The following is a 19,439-nucleotide window of genomic DNA, read 5'->3' as shown; positions in this document are numbered from 1 at the left end:
GTTCAGTCATGTCTGATCCTTTGTGACCCCGTGTCTGAAGTGGCTGGCCATTTGACAGATGAGGAAACTGAGGCAAGCAGGGGGAAGTGACTGGCCCAGGGTCACCCAGCCAGTAAGGTCTGAGGCCAGATTGGAACTCAGGAAGAGGAGTCTTCTTGACTCCTGGGCCTGGGGTGCTCTCTGTAATATGGCGCCACCTGGCAGCCCCAGTGTTGCCCAAGACAGTAACAACACTGGAGTTGGCTAACAAGTGTGCAGCTTTACAAGCCACAGGCATCGTGCTCAGCACTTTACAGTTACCTCACTGGGTCCTGGCAACAGCACAGGAGGGCAGGGGCTGTCAATGTCCCCATTCTACAGACAAAGGAACTGAAGGAAACAGGTCAAGTGATTGGCCCAGGGTCACCCAGCTAGCAAGTGTCTGAGGCTGGATTGGAACTCAGGTCCTCCTGAATCCAGGCCCTGCCCTCTATATACTGTGGTTGTCTCTGGCTGCCATCAGGAATAGGGGAGGTGGCTGGGGGAGAAAGCATCAAAGAGAGCTTGGGGGCAAAGATAAGGGGTCTAGTTTGGGACATGCTGAGTTTCAGATGTCTATTGGTGTCCAGGTTGAGATGTCCGAGAGGCAGGTCAGCATAGGGGCGGTCATTCAATCTATCGGATTTAGGGTCAGTGTCAGATTTCCTTTAATCTGAGACTATGGCAGAGAGCTGCGCCCTATGGGGCAGGGTGCTGAGGCTGGACAAAGCTGGGAAGGCTCACCGTGGGTTCTGACAAGGTCTGTCCAGAGCATTCTATTCGTGTTGGAGGAAGACAGACGGGCAGTCTGAGCCACAGACGGCTTCTTCCCTGGGCCCGGAATCAAAAAGAGACTGAGGAAGGAAGCAGAAGGAAGTGTTGGCAGGAGGGATGAGAAGCGTCTCCCCATGTGTTTGGGATGCAGAGTTCGAGACTGGAAGCCATGACTTGCTCCAGATGCTCGCTGTTCCCTGGCCCTGGTAAGGGTGCTCCCTCATTCTCCTAGGCCTTATTGCTGAACTCCCTCTGGCCCTGGTGTGCCAGGGGCTGAAGGCTGATGACTCCTGCCCTCTGCTGGGGTCCTAGGGGCCCCTGGGAGCAGAATTCCTGAGGGCTTAGCATTAGGGATGGTAGAGGTGAGGTACTTTATTCCCAGCAGTGTGTTTCCAATCTATTATCAGCCATAACTGTTTTGATTCTGCCCCCTGAAGGGGTTTCTAAATTCACCAGTCATCATCTGTCTAAATTCCCTTTGCCTAATTCTACAGTACCCCATTATGCGTCCCCATCTATTGCAGTAATAGGAAAATCTAGGGGGTTGATAGCGATTCTCAACTGCCTGACCTTGCTGCCTCGTGGTTTCCTGTAATGGAGCTAAAATGCTCTGCCTGTTCTTTTCTTCCCTCTCATTTTCTTCATAAATATATGTTGTGGGCAGCTAGATGGCGCAGTGGATAGAGCACCGGCCCTGGAGTCAGGAGTACCTGAGTTCAAATTCAGCCTCAGACACTTAACACTTACTAGCTGTGTGACCCTGGGCAAGTCACTTAACTCCAATTGCCTCACTAAAAAACAAACAAACAAAAACAAACAAAAAAAACCCAAACATAAATATATGTTGCTATTTCTTTAATTCTGGCATTCCCACCTGGACACTGCCTTTCAAAATATTTCCGTATTTCTGGCAAAGATTGATGCACAAAATGGTTAGAGATAAAGTGGGCATCTCTAGAATCTAATGGATCCAATCTAGTATATTGTTTGGCACTCTTACACAATCTATCATAAAATCTATTAGGTCTTTCATTAGGTTCCTGAACTGTTAATATAAATTTTTTGCCAGTTTTCAGTCTTTCTTTCTTTCTTTGTTTTTTGAGGTTTTTTTGATGAGGCAATTGGGGTTATTTGACTTGTGCAGGGTCACACAGCTAGTAAGTGTTAAGTATCTGTGTTCGGATTTGAACTCAGGTCCTCCTGAATCCAGGGCCGGTGCTCTATCCACTGTACCACCTAGCTGCCCCAGTTATCAGTCTTGCTAGCATAGGATTCTGTTGCCTTCAACAATGTTTCCCTTGCTTCCTGCAATTCATCAAAATGCTCAGGGATATTGGGGTCCCAGTTAGGGTCTTCTAAAGGCCATTGAATAGTAACTTTTCCTGATGTTTCTAAGGAGTTTGCTACAGTTAATATATCAGCTCTTTCCCCTGGGGATAATATTGTTTTCATGAAATCAATAACATCACCCCAAATGGGCTGATATCCTCTGAAAATTGCTCTAAACTGGCTGATCACTGTTGTGGGATCCTCATCAAATTTAGGAATATTTTGTTTCCATGATATCAGATCTTTGAGCCCTAAAGGTGTATATTGTCTGAGCTTTACTACAGCACCCTTTTGGTTATGGGTGAAGATCTCTGGAAGGGGAAGAATTTTGGGCTTTTCTCTCTCTTCCAAAGGTGAATTTTCTGTAGAGGAAATAGAAGTTGGGCTATTTGGCATTCCAGCCTGAGAAACAGGCTCAGTTTCAAACTCAGGTGTGGATTCCCCTTCTCCTGTAGCCCCTTGTATCAGTTTTCTGCTTGCTTTACTCCAGACTTTCCAATAAAGTCAATATTTAGGTGGCTAGTGGCAGACAATTCCTTGTAAATGCCTCAATGTTTGAGGATTAAATGACCCATGTTCCGGCCATTCTTCCTTTAATAAGCTATGTCATATAAAACACAGTCCAATAAGATTTCCCTTGGTCATGGTTGATTTCACTGTCAGTTTCCCCTCATCCCAATCCATGAGTAGCTTTCCTCATGGGGAGTCTTAGGGTACGCTATTTCTAATTCTCTCCGTAATATTCAAAACTTTCCTTACCACCAAACAAAAAAAAAAGGTAAAAATAAAAATAGGAATAGAATATTCAAATTCAAACCGACCAAGTTTAAACATGATCTTAACCTCAGCTTGTCTGATTAACCAGACTAAAGTACTTAGGAGGCTGAAGAGACCCATTTGAAAACTTAAAGGGGGGGCAGCTAGGTGGCGCAGTGGATAAAGCACCGACCCTGGATTCAGAAGGACCTGAGTTCAAAGGCAACCTCAAACACTTGACACTTACTAGCTGTGTGACCCTGGGCAAGTCACTTAACCCCCATTGCCCCACAAAAAAAAGAAAGAAGGAAAGAAAGGAGGAAAGAAAGAAAGAAAAAGAAAACTTAAATGGACAGAAATATGGAAATAGGGGAAAATTTCTTACCCAACGTGAAGATCAGAAGATTGTAGGTTCAGCTCCTGGCTGACTCACCAAAACTGTGACGGGTAAAACTAAATGTGTGTGCTCACCCTATCTGTCCCCCTGTGGGGGAAGCTAACTAGGACAACAGTTTCACAGTTTAGGCATTAAACATTTATTAAAATATATTAGAGGTTGGGGCAGCTAGGTGGCACAGTGGATAGAGCACTGGCCCTGGAGTCAGGAGTACCTTGAGTTCAAATCTGGCCTCAGACATTTGATACTTACTAGCTGTGTGACCGTGGGCAAGTCACTTAACCCCAATTGCCTCACCAAAAAAACTCCCAAAAAACAAAAAATATATATTAGAGGTTAACAAAGAGAGAACAAGTGTCTCTGAAAGAATAGGAAAGCCTCACTACCCTCCAGGAGTGATCAGAGCTCCACTTCTCACCAGGTTCCAACCACCAATTCACAAAACCAACTGCCTCCCACACTGCTTCAAGCTGATTGGTTGAGAGTAGTCTCCTGTTGATGTGAGGTAACTTCAGGACACTGAACCTTAGGAAGATCAACCCATGCTCTCATATTCTCACACAATCTATTTTCAGCCAATAGACTTGGTGAACTTTTAGCAAAGCTGCTTGCTAAGGTGGTCTAGAAGGAACAGGTGCCAGGAAACCTTGAGTGCCCAAAGCCTGGGCCATGCTTTCCCACCGGCCCCAGGGAAGCAAGTATAATGGTGGCAAGAAGCCCACGGAGAGAACAGGGCTGGGCAATAGGCAGACTCAGGCTCCCTGCTTCCCAGAGGGCCTTCCTGGAGGCCACAGGTGACACATTTCAGTCCCTCCTCTTCTTTCTTGACTTCCGGCGGTTTTATGCCTCGAAGCTATTCTCTTTCTTCTTGTGACTGTCTTTCTGTGTCCCTGTTTGTCCCCAGTTGGTCTCTTTCTGCCCCTGCGTGGACACATTTTCCTACAACTCTTTTAGTCTTCCTCATGACATGGTCACTGGGGGGAGAGCCAACCCCCTCTCTGGGCTTCGTGTACCACCCCCCACTAGCCCGGCCGCTGCTGCCCCTTGGATGCAGGCACAAGGGTTGGCTTTGTCACCTTGTTCCTGAACCTGGAAAGTCGGGACGATTTTGCTGTCGGGCCCAGTCACTAGTAAAATCCTCTGCTGTTGACAAGCCCAGAGCTTGGACAGATTCTTTGATGACTCCAACCTCCTAAGGATGCTTTGACTCCTCTAGAGGTGGCCGGCCCCTTGATCTTCCACTGCTCATGAATCTTTCACTCATAGTTACAAACTCTGAAACCCCTTCCTCAGTCAGTCGGGAAGCCTTTGGCTTGCCCCGCTCTATGCCAGGCCCTGTGTCCACTGCTGGCAATGCAAACACAAGCAGAAAGGACCATAGCGTCTGCCCTCAAAGAGCTAGTTGCAATGTGGGGAGCCAACACCTAAAATGAAACAAAGGCAGGGCCTACTACCTTGTGCAGGACTGTGGAGAGAGTGGGGGCTGTGGTCTTCTTAGGGAGGAGTCGTCCCATCAGAGGGGGAAGGCATAGAGAAGGGTGGAAGGGACTTCAAGGGAGGGAGTTCCAGGGATGGAGCAGCTGGCAAGATGAAGGGCTTTCTGGGCCAGGCAATCTGAAGAGCCAAGTCATCATTTCTTCATCATTCTCTAACAAGGGGCTGGGGCAGGGAGAATTCCCACCCCTGTGCCACGAAGTCACTGTTCCTGTGTGGTCCTCAGAGCTGTAGATCTGCCAGGTCTACAGTGGTTGGGGCCAACCACCGGAACTTTGAAGAAAAGCTATTCAATGCCCCAGTGTGTTCTTAGCCAAACAAAACCCCACCGACATGCAGAAGGGCGGCATTGGCCACTGCCCTTCATTTGGACCACAGCCTAAGTGACAGGTCTAGGTTGTGGCCCCTTGACTCCAGTTGGCTTTCTCTCATTGCCCCTCCTCTCGGGCCACGTGCTACAGACACAGACTCTCCATCCAGGGGTCACCTCTCTCAGTCTGGATGGAGAACCACAAATTGCTGCATGGTGCTGCCCGGGACACCACCGCTTTTCCTTTCCCTTCTCCTCCTCTTTCCTCCTGCCCTCTAGAAAATCCCTATCCCCCAGTCCTGACCTCCTGGTGCCTCACTCTCTTCCCAAGGTCTTGGCAGCCTGCTGAGTCTTGCTCCAAGTCATTACTATCCATTTGCTGTCTGTCTTATGACCCTGAGGCCATCACCCTTCATTGGCTACACACTCTTCCTTTCCCCAACTTCTCATCTTGCCATGTCTGGAGCTCCCATGTCTGGGGCTCTATTACTGTGCCTCGAAATGAAAAGGACAAATCCAACAGATCAAAATGCCAAGTCTGATTATTGAGGCCACCAGGCCGGGAAGGGGACCCATACCCAGCTTAGTGCCTGGTACCCATGGTTTGAATGAATAGACACACCACTGGAAGAGAGAACAAGATTGTCCCCATCTGCTGGCTTCAAAGATGGAGTTATTCTTGCCTTGCCCACCATGTCAAGAGGCCACTCCCACCCCTGTGGTGAGGAAGGAAGGTCCCTGCTACCTCCTGCATGGGTGACTCCATCCTGGGTGATTGGGGTATGCAAAAAGTCGGGTTATGCATGCTTGATCCACTGCTCCACCTAGTGGCCCCTCTTAAAGAATTATTGAGAATATTTTTAGCATACTGTTTTCTAAAAGTTTGATAGAACATTTATAAATCCTTCTGTATCACAAGTCCTCCCACATACCCCCTTTTAGTTCATTTTCCTTTTCTGAGACTAGATTACTTAGAATCTGTTTGGTATATTTTTATAGGTAATCTATTTCTTTTAACCTCTGTTTCCTAAGCCGTATACATGTGAATAGTGGATTCTGACGTTTCTATACTGAGTTCATTGTGATTTTATTTTGTTCACTTTTATCTTATTTGATTTTTCTTGTTTTAGTCAGCTTGGGTAAAGGTTTATCAACTTTGTTGGCTGTTTCGGGACTAAATTTTAGCCTTAACAGTTCTATAGTCTTTTTCATTCCCCAAAAAGATCTATTTCTCCTCTAATTTTAAGAATTTCATTTCTTGGCTTTTTTGGCTTTTTTTAATTGGATTTGTAATTTCTTAAAATGTACATTCAGTTCACTAATGCTCTTTTATTATGTGTTTTGGGGATATAATTTCCCCCTGAGGATTGCTTTTGCTACATTCTAGAAGTTTTGGTTGTCTCATCATCATCTCTTACATAGTTTTCAATGGCATGTTTTTTGACACATTCATAATTTAAAATTTCATTATTGTCTCCATTTAGTTGTCTTTTCTTGTACTTCCTGATTTACTATTTTATTTCATTATGGTCTGCATCATGCCAATTCCATAGTAGTGTATGTTGGAAGTAAAGTATTTACAAATAATAAGACTTGCAGCAGAGCACGGATGAAGGCTTTTATTATAACCTTGGGAGAATGAGCATGCACTCTAGAAGAGTGGTGCAAACTTCCCTTGTTATTCTAGATCTCAGGCAAAGTCCCTTTCCCATCTCACCATAGGCTGGCTACTCCCAATGCCTACTTCATATTAACTCCTAAACATGTACCCCCACCCTGATCATATGATGCATGTCTAATTATGTTAAATCTCCACCCAGGGTGTGTTAGATACTATGTACAAACCTTATTAAGCAAGTGCAGTGCAATTTGGGGTTGACGACCAGACACAGAGGGACTGGTTTGGGGTAGTACACTAATCTCCCTGATTCTGAGGAGAAATCATCCTTGTGGGACAACTTCTGATTGGACAGGGATTTGATGGCCTTCCGGTTATCTGCCCTAGGCAACTGTAACTGCCAGCTGGGTAGAAGAGGGAAAAGGGAGGGGGAGGGTTCTTGGAAGGTTGAGCAATGTGGCCTGCTTAAATGAGAGCACACATCATTTATATCTCTCAGCGTGTGTGTGTGTGTGTGTGTGTGTGTGTGTGTGTGTATATATATATATGTTTATTTCCTTCCTTCCATAAAGGATGCCAAGTATTTCTTCTATTTTAGTTATTTGCAATTTCTCTGAGTCTTAATACTTGGTCTATTTTTGTAAAAGTGCCACAGAATAACAAAAAATGTATATTCTTTAGTTGCCCCATTTAGAAAGTGCTAGAAAACTTTTTTTTTTTTTAGTGAGGCAATTGGGGTTAAGTGACTTGCCCAGGGTCACACAGCTAGTGAGTGCTAGAAACCTTTTAACTCTAAATTCTCTAATGGTTTATTCAGTATCTCCCTTTTGTTTATGTTATATATGTTTTAACTGAGATAGAACATTAACATTGAGGGAGGACAGCATTTAGACTGCTCTAGGCTCTTCCCTGAGGTCCAATCTCATGGTAGACAGGGATGCTATGTCCTGTGAGACTCAGGAAGGCCTGACTCAGATCAGAAAGGAGGTGGCAATTTGGGGGGCAGGTTTGATTCAGAAATGCCTGAAGGGCCCCAAGGAAGGCACTGGGTAGAGTATGAGTTGTTGACAATATCTAGTCTTCCATATCACTGGTCATGTGACCTGGAAGCCATCATTTGAGATGCATTTCCTATCATCTCTATAGATATTACATATTAAGTATAGAATGTAAGAACCTAGGGAGCAGGGATTGTTGCAGTTTTGTGTTTGTATTCCCAATGCCTAGAACAAAGTAGGCACTTAAGAGGCCTCCTATCAATGAGCGTCCTTAATGAGAATGAAGTGGCTCCTTGAATTGAATTATACTAAAATGTGCTGAATCAACTTGAAAGGGAGAAAATGTGGGACATGCAGCTAGAGCAAAGTTTCTTTTTTGTGCCATGGAACCATCCGGCAGTCTAATGAAGCCTATGAAGCCCTTCTCAGGCTTTCATAAAAAGCAATCATTTTTATGAAATTATTTTTTAAATTATAAAATATATAGGAAGGCAAAGTAAACCCATTACATTGAAATACAATCTAAATAGATATTTTAAAAGTTCACAGACCACAGGTTAAGAACCCCTGAGCTATAAAGCAGTTGGTCTGAAAACTGTGTGTGTGTGTGTGTGGGGTGGTGGTGCTGGAGTGGTGGCGACTGAAATGATGTGTCAGCTAAAACACCTAATGCAATTGTGTGGGACAATTATGGATTTGAGTCAGATTAAACTCTGAGGATGGAGTCTGAAAGATACCTAGCCCTGCCCAGAATAGCTAGCCTCTTGCTTTGCCTAAAAGTTATTGCTTGTCAAATTCTCACTGTCTCCTTTAAGTTTTATTGTTGAGATAATGGACTTGGGACAGTTCTGTAAACTTTGGGAATGGGGTCTGGGAGATATCCAGTCCCCCAGTAAGTTTTATTACTTGTCACAGTTCTACCAATTAGCACTATTTACTTTACTTCTGCTTAGTTCCCACATGCCAGCTACACCTTAGTTTATGGCCTGTAATAAAAAACTCCCCTCTCACATGTCAGAACCCCAGTCCCTGTCATGATAAATTGTAGTCAGATAAGGGAGTGATTTCTGCCTCCCTCTTTCTTTGACATTCCTCAGACTTGTACCCCTTCCCCTTCTCCCCTTTGTTCTTGGACATGTCTCCATAAATGGATCATGAGCTGGGTATGCATTTTGGGAGAGACAGGATTGGATATTAGATTGTGAGCTCATCCACCCTAAGTGTACGTGGGGACAGTCCTTTTCAAGATTACTATAAAAACCTAAAAGATTGGGCATATCTTTGCAAGACTTCAATGTGTAATTGGGTTTTGCCCGTCCTCATGAGGATGTAATAAATCTGTCTCTGCTTGACTTGGTGTTCTCCTCGAGTTACTTGGATAAACTGAGGCGGTTTGTCCCAAACAGTAATCTTGGTCTCTGTTGAGGGGCATAACTTCCAGGAAAAAGGGAGATGATCATCCCCACTGTCCTGTCATCAGACCTCATCTGGTGGATTGTGTTCAGTTCTAGGCACCATTTGAAGAAGGTTATTGACAAAGTGGAGAGTGTTAAAGGAGAACAGAGTAGGGATGGGCCTTGAGTACATAGCCTAAGAATCAATTGAAGTAGGGGCTCATATTTATCCTGGGGATGTCTCAGAGGATATCTTCAAGTATTTCAATAGCTATCCTATGGAAGAGGGATTAAACCTGTTCTCTTTGGCTGCAGAAGGCAGAATAAGCAGTAATGTGTTGGAGCTGCAAGGGGGTAAATTTAGTTTTGATACTAGGAATAACTGTAATAATTAGAGCCACCCCAAAAAATGGCCTGCCATGAGAAATAGTGGGCTCCCCCTCCTTGCAGGTTTTCTGGATGACCACGTTTAATATGTTATAGTGGGGACACCTAGTGTCTAGGTTGGGATAGTCCTGACATCACTTACAGCTCTCAAATTCTGTGATTCTGTGACTAGGTGACCTTTAAAGTCCTTTCCAACTTCAAAGCTATGGAAATTCTAACAATCAGTCCTTTCTCCTGTTGGAACTACCTCAAGGTCAATAAGTTATCTGTTTGGGCAGAGGCTTTTAAAAATTCATTATATTCATGAGGATCTTTTCACTAATATGGACTTATGATGAGAAAGGTATTTACTCTGCAGGAAAGTTTTCCCTCAGTCATTACATTCATAGTTTCTCTCCACTATCAATTTCCCAATATTGAATAAAGCCTGTTTAATGGCAGGCTTAGCTACATTCATTAAAATCTCAAGATTTCTCTCAAGGACAAATTTTCTGATATCCAATAAGATCTATGGTCTCTTAGAAAACCTCACCATTTTCATTATATTCAAAAGGGTTTTCTCTATTGTGAATTTTCTGATGTAGATTAAGGTATGTGCTAATGCAGAAAGCCTTCCCACACTCATTATATTCATAAGGTTTCTCTCCAATATGAACTCTCTGATGTCGAGTAAGCTGTGAACTCTGGCGGAAGATCTTGTCACATTCACTACATTTGTAAGGTTTCTCTCCAGTATGAATTGTCTGGTGTACAGTAAGTTGTAAGCACAAGTGAAAAGTCTTCCTACATTAATTACACACATAAGGCTTCTCTCCAGTATGAATTTTCTGATGTACTGTAAGATGTGTGCTCAGGTGAAAAGTCTTCCCACATTCATTACACTCATAAGGCTTCTGTCCAGTATGAATTTTCTGATGTGCTGTGAGTTGTGTGCTCTGGCAGAAGGTCTTTCCACATTCACTACACTCATAAGGTTTTTCACCAGTATGAATTCTCTGATGTCTAGTAAGCTGTGAGCTATCTCGAAAGGCCTTTCCACATTCATAACATTGATAAGGTTTCTTTCCAGTATGAATCATCTGATGTCAAATAAGATAGGAGCTTTTGAGGAAGGCTTTTCCACATTCATTACATTCACAAGGTTTCTCTCCACTATGAATTCTCTGGTGTAGGGTAAGGTGTGAGCTATGGCAGAAGGCCTTTCCACATTCACTGCATTTATAAGGTTTTTCTCCAGTGTGAATTCTCTGGTGTTCACTAAGGCCTGTGCCCAAGCAGAAAGCCTTACCACATTCATTACATTTATAAAGTTTTTCTCCAGTATGAATTCTCTGATGAGTTGTAAGCTGTGAACCCTGGCAGAAGGCATTCCCACATTCACTACATTTGTAAGGTTTCTCTCCAGTATGAATTGTCTGATGTACAATATGTTGAATACTATGGCAGAACCCCTCCCCACATTCATTACATTTATAGGGTTTCTCTCCAGTATGAATTGTCTGATATTTAGTAAGCTGTGAGCTGTCTCAAAAGACCTTTCCACATTCATAACATTGATAAGGTTTCTTTCCAGTATGAATCATGTGATGTTGAGTAAGATATGAGCTATAGCGGAAGGCTTTTCCACATTCATAAGGTTTCTCTCCAGTATGAATTCTTTGATGCTGAATGAGAAGAGAACTGTGATGGAAGACCTTCCCACATTCATTACATTCATAAGGTTTCTTTCCAGTATGGATTTTCTGATGTTCAGTAAGCCCTGTGCTCAGGTGAAAAACCTTAAAACATTCATTACATTCAAAAGGTTTCTCTCCTGTATGAACTGACCGATGTTGCATAAGATGTCCACTTTGGTGAAAAGACTTCCCACACTGATCACACCCATAGGGTCTCTCTCCAGTATGACTACTCTTATGCTGAATAAGACATATCTTCTGAAAGCTCTTCCCACACTCATTACATATGCAAGCTTTTACTCCATTATATTTTCTATGATTTTCCAGAAGGTCTGAAGCATCACTGAATGATTCCCCATATTCCTTAAATTTAGAAAATGTTTTTTTGAGCATGGTCTGTTACATTTTTTAGGGCTGAGCATAGCCTGAAATTCTTTGGATGTGTATCCCACTTCTGCAGATTATTTCCTACAGGTTCTCTTTGTTCTGGAAAAAGGCCTGGCCACAGACCAATGCTTTCCCCATGTTTTTTATGTTCATGGATACTTGCTTCATTGGAAGGCCTCCTATGAGTAATGGTTTTTTGTTGGGTGTGTTCCTTTTGATCTTTCTGCTCTTTCTTCAATCTGGCATCATGTCCCCAGATTTCTCCCAAGCTTGAAACAGAGAGACTATCCCTGGTGAGTACTTTCTGAAATGATTCTTCCATAGAAAGGCCCAGCTGTGGAGAGGACTCCTTGGCTTTAGGCCTAGGCTTCTGACCTGAAAGAAATAAAAAAATGTAAACATCTGCTATTCTTAACATTTTACATAAACTCTCTTATTTTGTTTTCTCCTTCAATAAAAACTAAACAAATTTACAGGACAGAATGCTGCTCCAACTTCTGCCATCTGGGCAAAGCAAGACAATATTAATCAACTTGATTTGTGGCATGAATGACAAAATTGCAGAGAGTTTTGTTACTTAAAGGGGGCACTAAGGGTCAATTTATTTCCAGAAGCTATAATGAAAATATGAGCAAGACCTTACTTGGACAAAAATAGCTGCCATCTGAGTCAAATGGGGGACCTAAACAGAGTGCCGGTGAAGACTGGGTGGCTTGAACGAAAGCACCACCAATGAAGTCCTCCTTCAGTTCTCCTTCCCTCCCTGTATCTTTTTCTAGTCCTTGCACAAATACTGGCATGGCGTGCTCCCCAGGCCTCCCCACATCTGGTCACCTTCTTAGGAAAGGCTTCAGCTTGGCTAGGTCTTTGCAAGAACGCGGTGCTCCAAACAGAAACACGTTACTCCAGACATGGCCCCCAGATGTTTCGTCCTGGGGATCTCACCCCAATGCCTCTCCTGATTCATTCAAAACTCACCCAACATCCTTCCAGTCACTGGGGTTTGCAAGGGCGATCACAGCCTCACCTCTTCACTCTTCCACCTCACATATTCAATCGGGGGGCCAAACCTCATTTCTACCTCGACAAGATCTCTCAGAGTCACCCTTCTCTCTGCCCTCATTCACCCAGTGCATTCTGATTCCTACCTAAGCAGTCACCTTGCCTTAGGTCTCTTCCCTCTCCAATCTTCCTTCCCTCAACTGTCAAAGATCCTAGGTCTGACCACATCACCCTCCTGCTCAGTAGGAGAACCCTGACTTACTGACATCTCAAAATCAACCTTTCCAAAAGAGAATTTGTGATGCTGAGTGAAGTGAGCAGAACCAGGAGAACATTGTACACCGTAACAGCAACATTGTGTGATGATTCACTGTGACAGACTTGGCTCTTCTCAGCAGTACAATGATCTGAGACAATTGCAAAGGATTCATGATGGAAAATGCTGCTCTCCACATCCAGAAAAAAAGAATTGTGGATTCTGAATGCAGATTGAACCATACTATGTCTATTTTTTTGTTTTCTTTTTTGAGGTTTTCCCCTTATGTTCTGATTCTTCTTTCACAGCATGACTAATGCAGAAATACATTTAATGTGATTGTACACATATAACCTATATCAGATTGCTTTCTGTCTTGGGGAGGGAGGAGGGAAGAGAAAGAGGGAGAAAAATTTGCAACTAGAAATCTTATGAAAACAAATGTTGAGTGTGGCGCAGGGGATAAAGTACCAGCCCTGGATTCAGGAGGACCTGAGTTCAAATTTGGCCTCAGGCACATGACACTTACTAGCTGTGTGACCCTGGGCAAGTCACTTAACCCTCATTACCCCATCAAAAAAAAAAAAGAATGGGGGCAGCTAGATGGCGCAGTGGATAAAGCACCGGCCTGGGATTCAGGAGTACCTGAGTTCAAATCTGGCCTCAGACACTTGACACTTACTAGCTGTGTGACCCTGGGCAAGTCACTTAACCCCCATTGCCCTGCCCAAAAAAAAAAAAAAAAAAAAAAAGAATGAACAAAAAAACCCACATGTTGAAAACTACCTTTACATGTAACTGGAAAATATAAAATATGTTTATGATTTAAAAATAAATAAAATAAAACAAGGGGTCTTTCCCAATTTCCTGCCTCTCTTTACCCTGTAGGGGATTCCCACAGGGTCTCCCATTAGAATGTGAGCTCCTCCAGGGCAGGGGCTGTGACTCCCCTTCTACGCATCCCCAGCACACAGTAAACCCTCACAGATGCTTGCTGACATGCTGGTGCAGTGGGCACTGCGCCAGTTTTATGAACGCCTCCTGGCACTTTCCAACATCAGCGGAGGCTCCTGGCTAGGACCCCACCCCACAGAATTCAGGGCAGGCTGACGTTTCAGACCAGAGCCTGCAAACTACCCATGCATCCCATGAACAGGACAGCCTGACTATACCTCCAGTGTGCCCAGCACTGTCCTAAGTGCTGGCCATCCAAAGTCATCCCAGGAAGAACAGCCCGCAAACAGCCCCAGACAAAGCAGGGGTGCTCAGGGTCCCTGGGAGGTCATCTCGGGACGTGAGGAGAGGCTTCCTATGGAAGGGGAGATTTTAGCTGGGACTTGCAGGAAGCCAGCAGAGGGGATGCGAGAGAACGTTGCAGGCATGGAAGACACAGAAAACGCCCCCAGACTTGGGATCTGGAAGCCAGTGTCACTGGGTGGCAGGGCAGACTCCAAGGCTTGGGAGGAGCCAGGAGACAGACAAAGGGCTTTATACTCGGTCCTGAGGCATCCGGCGACTCGGGGTCTAAGGATGGGTTAGACCTGCATGTTAGGAAGTGGAAGACAGACAGAGAGGGGGACCCTGGAGGTGGACAGGCCCCCAGCAGGCTGCTGCAGCAGACTAGGAGTGAAGTGACAAGAGTCTAGCCTGGGAGGTGTCAAAGGAGAGAAGGGGGCACGCACAAGAGCTGCGACACGGTCCAACGGGCAGGATTTGGCATCAGAATGGCTCTGGGAGGAGTGAGAGAAAGGGAGGAGTTGGGGTGTCACCTTGGAGAGGGTCCTGCGCACTGGGAGGAAGGTGCTGCCATCCCGAGTCAAGGCAGGATAGTGGGGGAGGGGAGAGGGGGAAGGGGAATGAGCCCGGGTAGGACCTGCTGAGTCTCAGAGGCCCCCAGGACACCCAGGTGGCCCAGGAGCAGGGAGACAGTCCAGCCTGGAGGTTGGGAGAGAGCTTGGCACAGGAGGGGCGGCCTGGAGAAGCATCAGCCCAGACACGAGCGCCCCAGAGGGTCAGGGCCCAGGGCCCACCCACAGTAGCCAGGAACAAAGTTCTCTTGAGGCAGGGGTCAGGGCCGGCCTTGGGGGGGATTGTTGGGGCAGACTCTGGGGCCACAATGTGCTCACAGGAAGCCCTGGGGGCTCTGGCCTGCCAGGCAGTCTGGGCCATAGGCCAGGGTGCATGGGCAAGGGGCTTCCCCAGGGGTCTCTGCCGGCCTCCTGCTGCCCAGGGGCAGGCACCTCACTCACCTGCACAGCTGCTTCCTGGGACCCTTGGGGAGGCTCTGCGGGTTGTGTGTGGGGGGTCCCTGGGCTGGCCCTGAGGAGACCCCGCAAAGGGAGGCCCACCATGGGGAGGCTGTCCTTCTCATCTGGGAACAAGGAGCCTGGTGCCCGCCCATGCCCGGCACTGCCCAGGGAAGAAAGCCAAGGGGCGGCGGGGGTCCTCACCCAGGCAGACCAGGTGCCTGTAGTTCTCTAGCATCCCTTCTCGGTAGAGCTCCTTCTGGGAGGGGTGCAGGTGCCCCCACTCCTCGGGGGTGAAGGTCACGGCCACATCCCCGAAGGTCACCGATTCCTGAAACACCCAAGACCGTGAGGAGCCCAAGGCCACCTGGCTCCTGCCCCAAGCGCTGGTGGGCCCAGGTCCCTCCCTGAACGGCTGCCCCTCCCCTGAAGTGCGGTCCTTGCTCCATCCACTGCAGGGTGGAGGGCCCCGGAGGTCACCCCCCCTGCCTCCCCTTCCCCTCTCGCCCCTCCCAGCCTCCTCCCCCAGGTGGACTCCCGCACTCACCAGGTGGATCCCTGTGGTCTGCAGCATGGGCGCCATGCCTGGCCCCCTCCTCCGGGCCGAGGCTGAGCTGAGAAGGGAAGGGCAGCCATGAGAAAGACAGGATTGTCTGCTCACCACCCCCAGGGTACTGCGGAGGGGCACGGGGCAGGCCTCCCTGCTGGATGGGGCAAGGGAAGGAGGGGCATCTGGGCTGGTTGGGTGTGGCCATGGGAGGCAAGCCAGCGGGGGAGAGGGGGGGATACCCAGAGGGTCTCCCCCAGGGCACTAGGGAGCTATAGCAGGTGCAGGAGGGAGATAGTGGGGGATGCCCAGGGAAATGGGGCCTGGGGTCTCTCCCAAGGCAGCAGGGAGCTATCATCATATGTGGGGAATGGGGGCAGTGGGGGATGACCAGCGAAAGGGAGCTGGCCCTGGGGGGCTGAGGTCTCTCCCAGGGCACTAGGGAGCTATAGCAGGTGAGGGAGGGAGATAGTGGGGGATGCCCAAAGAAAGGGGGGCTGGTTCTGGAGGGCGGAAGGGGCTGGCGGCTCTCCTAGTGCATCAGGGAGCCAGAGCAGGTGAGGGAGCCGCATAGGGACATAGCAACTCTGTTCCCAGGTCCCTTCGGGAGGTCTGCATCTGAGCCTGGTTAACTACCCTCGCCCCGCCCCTCCTCCCCGAGCGGGCACAACCATTGGACGCCCTGGGATCCAATCAGCGGTGCCGCCGCTCCCTGGCCCTTCCTAGTCTCTGCTTCTTACCTGCTCTCCCTCAGGAGGGGCGGGGAGATAGCGGGGCCCCTGCTGATTGGCTCCTTCGCCCCGAGGTCCAGCCAACGGAAGCTCTCGTTGGCGGAGGTGGCGGGGCTCGGAGTGTGACTGGGCCGGTGCGGCTCTCTCCACCCCTCCCCGCCCACCTTCCTTCCCCGTATGCTCCCCCATCCACCCAGCTCTGGCCTGCCCCCGCTCCCACTTAGTCCGGCCCAGAGCAGTCGAGGACGGAGCAGAGCGGAGCCGGCTGCGAGCGCGCGCCCAAGATCGCTAGGCGCGGGACGGGAGGAAGTGGCTTCACCATGGAGACCGAGCCGGAACCCCGCCCAGAACCTCCACGCGCGGCCTTCTGGGAAGTGTAGTCCCGAGGTCCGGGCGCGCTCGGAGTCCTGGTGCCATTGGGTCCCTGCGGTGGGAGGGAGCCCGATGGCGTGGGAGTGCTGTGGGCGCTCGAGCGTGGGCGTGCGCATGGGCATGCGCCCCCACTGGCCCGAACCAGCCTCGCTGTCAACTGTTCTGCAAAATATCCTGCTTCCAAGTCGGCCTATTCCTGGGAAAGGCTGTCCACCCTCTTCCCCCCGCCCTCCCTGAAACTCCCCTTTATGGTGTGCAAGCAGACACCCCCTCCCCCCCCCCTCCCCCCGGCCTCTCCTGGCTACCTGGTACTGGGGGCCCAGCCCTAGGGTCTGGTTTTCCTCCTGACAAAACTTCTGCTTTCAACCCGGCTTGGATTCCTCTACTTTTTTTTTTTGGGGGGGGGGCTTCACCTGGGTGAACACACACACACACACACACACACACACACACACACACACACACACACACACACACGCGCGCGCGCGCGCTCCTCCGCCCTGGGTGAACACACACACACACACACACACACACACACACACACACACACACACACGCGCGCGCGCGCTCCTCCGCCCCAGATTCCCTTGGTGTATGATGCTCAGTTACCTGTGCTGTAATTAGGGAGTCAGTAGCCCATCGTATGAGGGGAAGGGGGGCACTTTCCTACCCGCGTTGACTAGGCAGTCACAGAGGCAGACAGACGGGGTGCCCATGGGGTGCCGCCGGCCGTTTTCCCCAAACAGACCACTTTGTGAAGGTCCTTACACGTCAAGGGGGGGGGGGAAGAAGGGGGGTAGCGCTGTGGCAGCCCCGGGGGCAGGAGTTGGAGGAAAGAAAGTACATCCAATGGGGAGGCTGCTGAGATAGGCCTGAATAGGGATCAAAGGCTGCGCAGCTGGGGAGCCGGGTCCAGAGGAGAACAGTGAAGGAGTGAAAGCCTTTATTGAGGGCTTACTCTGCTACAAGCTGGTATGGATGTTCCTGCCCTCAGGGAGCTCACAATCTAACGGGGAGAAAACACACAGGGAACTTCTCGGCTGCTAGTGAGACAGAGAGGTCCCATGGTCCTTAGGGTGCAGTGGCAAAGCCGATGGTCGTCTTTCTCTACATCATTTCCGCTTATAAAATATATCCAGTTCAGATAACCATTTGTACCAAGAATTCTGGTGTGAGACATTTCTTTTCAGGGTCTTTAGTAGCTGCTCCTGGAAGGGAGGGCTATAGAGGTACTTTCTCAGTTACGGCTCCATTAGGTTGCTTACCTGGATGGATGGCAACGCAAGGCCAGTGATGGGGGGGGGGCGCAGATCCACCAGTCTGTGGGCATTTGGGGCTGATGTTGACTGGGATATCGAGGGTAGCACTCTGCAATGGTTAGGGCAGAAGCAGGGCCAGTGGTTTGGGGGGCCCTTGGGTTATCTCTAGAGGGAGCCAATGGTCACAGTGGTGGTAAAGGTCTGACTTGCCTGGCCCGTGCCACCTCTTGCCTTGCTTCAGCAAGCCTGGAAGAGAGGAGGATGACAAGGTGTGGTGCCTTTAAAAGATGGGGGGTCTGGGAAGATAGTGAGGCTTGAGACACCCCAAACACCTGAGACAGCTGACTAGACACTTCTCTTAGGCAAGTTCAATAAAGACCTGTGGAAGGATGACAAGAGTCCACTGTAGCTCTCGGGACGAGACAGCCTATTAGAGGGGGGAGGAGGACAGAGCCCGGGGAATGCCAGGCTTATTCAGTGGGACGTTAGTGAAGAACCCCCAAAGGAGGCTGCAGCACAGACAGCCAAGGAGAGCCAGGGAAGAAGGGTCACAGAACCCAGGAAGGAGGGGATGGGCCCAAGGAAAGTTCATGGGGTTGACCAGTTAGACAATGATCAATCAGGGTCATAATCCCAGCTGAATGGGAAGTGGGGATACCAGATGGCAAAGGGTCAAGAAGCGAGTAAAAACCATAGACAGGGAGTCTGGATGGTTGGTTTCAAGGACTGTGGTTGTGACAGGGAGGAGAGGTAAGGGATCCAGCAGGGTTAAGTGACTTGCCCAGGGTCACACAGCTAGTAAGTGTCAAGTGTCTGAGGCCGGATTTGAACTCAGGTCCTCCTCCTGAATCCAAGGTCGGTGCTCTATCCACTGCGCCACCCAGCTGCCCCTAAGTGAAGGTATTTTCAAAGGAGGGAGGAAGACGGCCGTTTCTAGGCAGCAGGGAAGGAAGGAATTAAGATCAGGGAGAAGGAAGGAATGATAGAAGGTGATAAGAGGAGATGAAAGACTCACGCAGAGGGATTGGTCTTGGGAGAGAGAGAGGCATTGGCCTCACTCTCTTCCACAGTCACCAAGGTCTGGCGGCAGGGCAAAAGTCAGAACAACTGGCGATGGCCCAGGAAGCAGTGGGTGACCGTGGCATCTTCAAAGTCCCACCAAGCTCTGAATGCTCCACGGTGCCTGCCCCAGCCACCTTCGTGGCCCATCGGGACAAATCTTTCCCCTCTGCCTGTTCCACCAGGGAGCCAGTCTTCATATGCTCGGGGAAGACCTCTCTCTAACCTTGTTTAGCCCTCTGCCAGGGTGGGGCCACACTGCCCATGCTCCAGCTCCTTGGAGCCACAGGTGGGTAACCAAAAGTGGGTCTCAGTGAGCCCTCCCACCAGGCCTGCTGATCCTCTCTGAATACCCTACATACCCCAGACAAGAAACACCAAAGGCTTGACTGGTCCCTAGGCATAAACTCAATAGCTGCCTCTAAATGC

General features: G+C 48.5%; 1 protein-coding gene across 1 annotated transcript; it reads right to left on the bottom strand.

Annotated features, from left to right (window-relative positions):
• Window positions 1–8,781: 8,781 nt before the first annotated feature.
• On the bottom strand, window positions 8,782–16,814 carry LOC122748490 (zinc finger protein 483-like). The gene is made up of 4 exons (XM_043994110.1): window positions 16,330–16,814; window positions 15,590–15,656; window positions 15,247–15,373; window positions 8,782–11,913 (listed from the first exon to the last, which is right to left on the bottom strand). The coding sequence occupies exons 1-4, from the start codon at window positions 16,812–16,814 to the stop codon at window positions 11,522–11,524; spliced, it is 1,071 nt and encodes a 356-aa protein (XP_043850045.1). The 3' UTR covers window positions 8,782–11,521.
• Window positions 16,815–19,439: the final 2,625 nt, after the last annotated feature.

This window comes from Dromiciops gliroides, chromosome 3 (genome assembly GCF_019393635.1).
Source record: "Dromiciops gliroides isolate mDroGli1 chromosome 3, mDroGli1.pri, whole genome shotgun sequence".
NCBI lineage: Eukaryota > Metazoa > Chordata > Mammalia > Microbiotheria > Microbiotheriidae > Dromiciops > Dromiciops gliroides.
The sequence above is the reverse complement of the archived record's forward strand: the minus strand, read 5'-3'. Positions and strand labels throughout refer to the sequence as shown.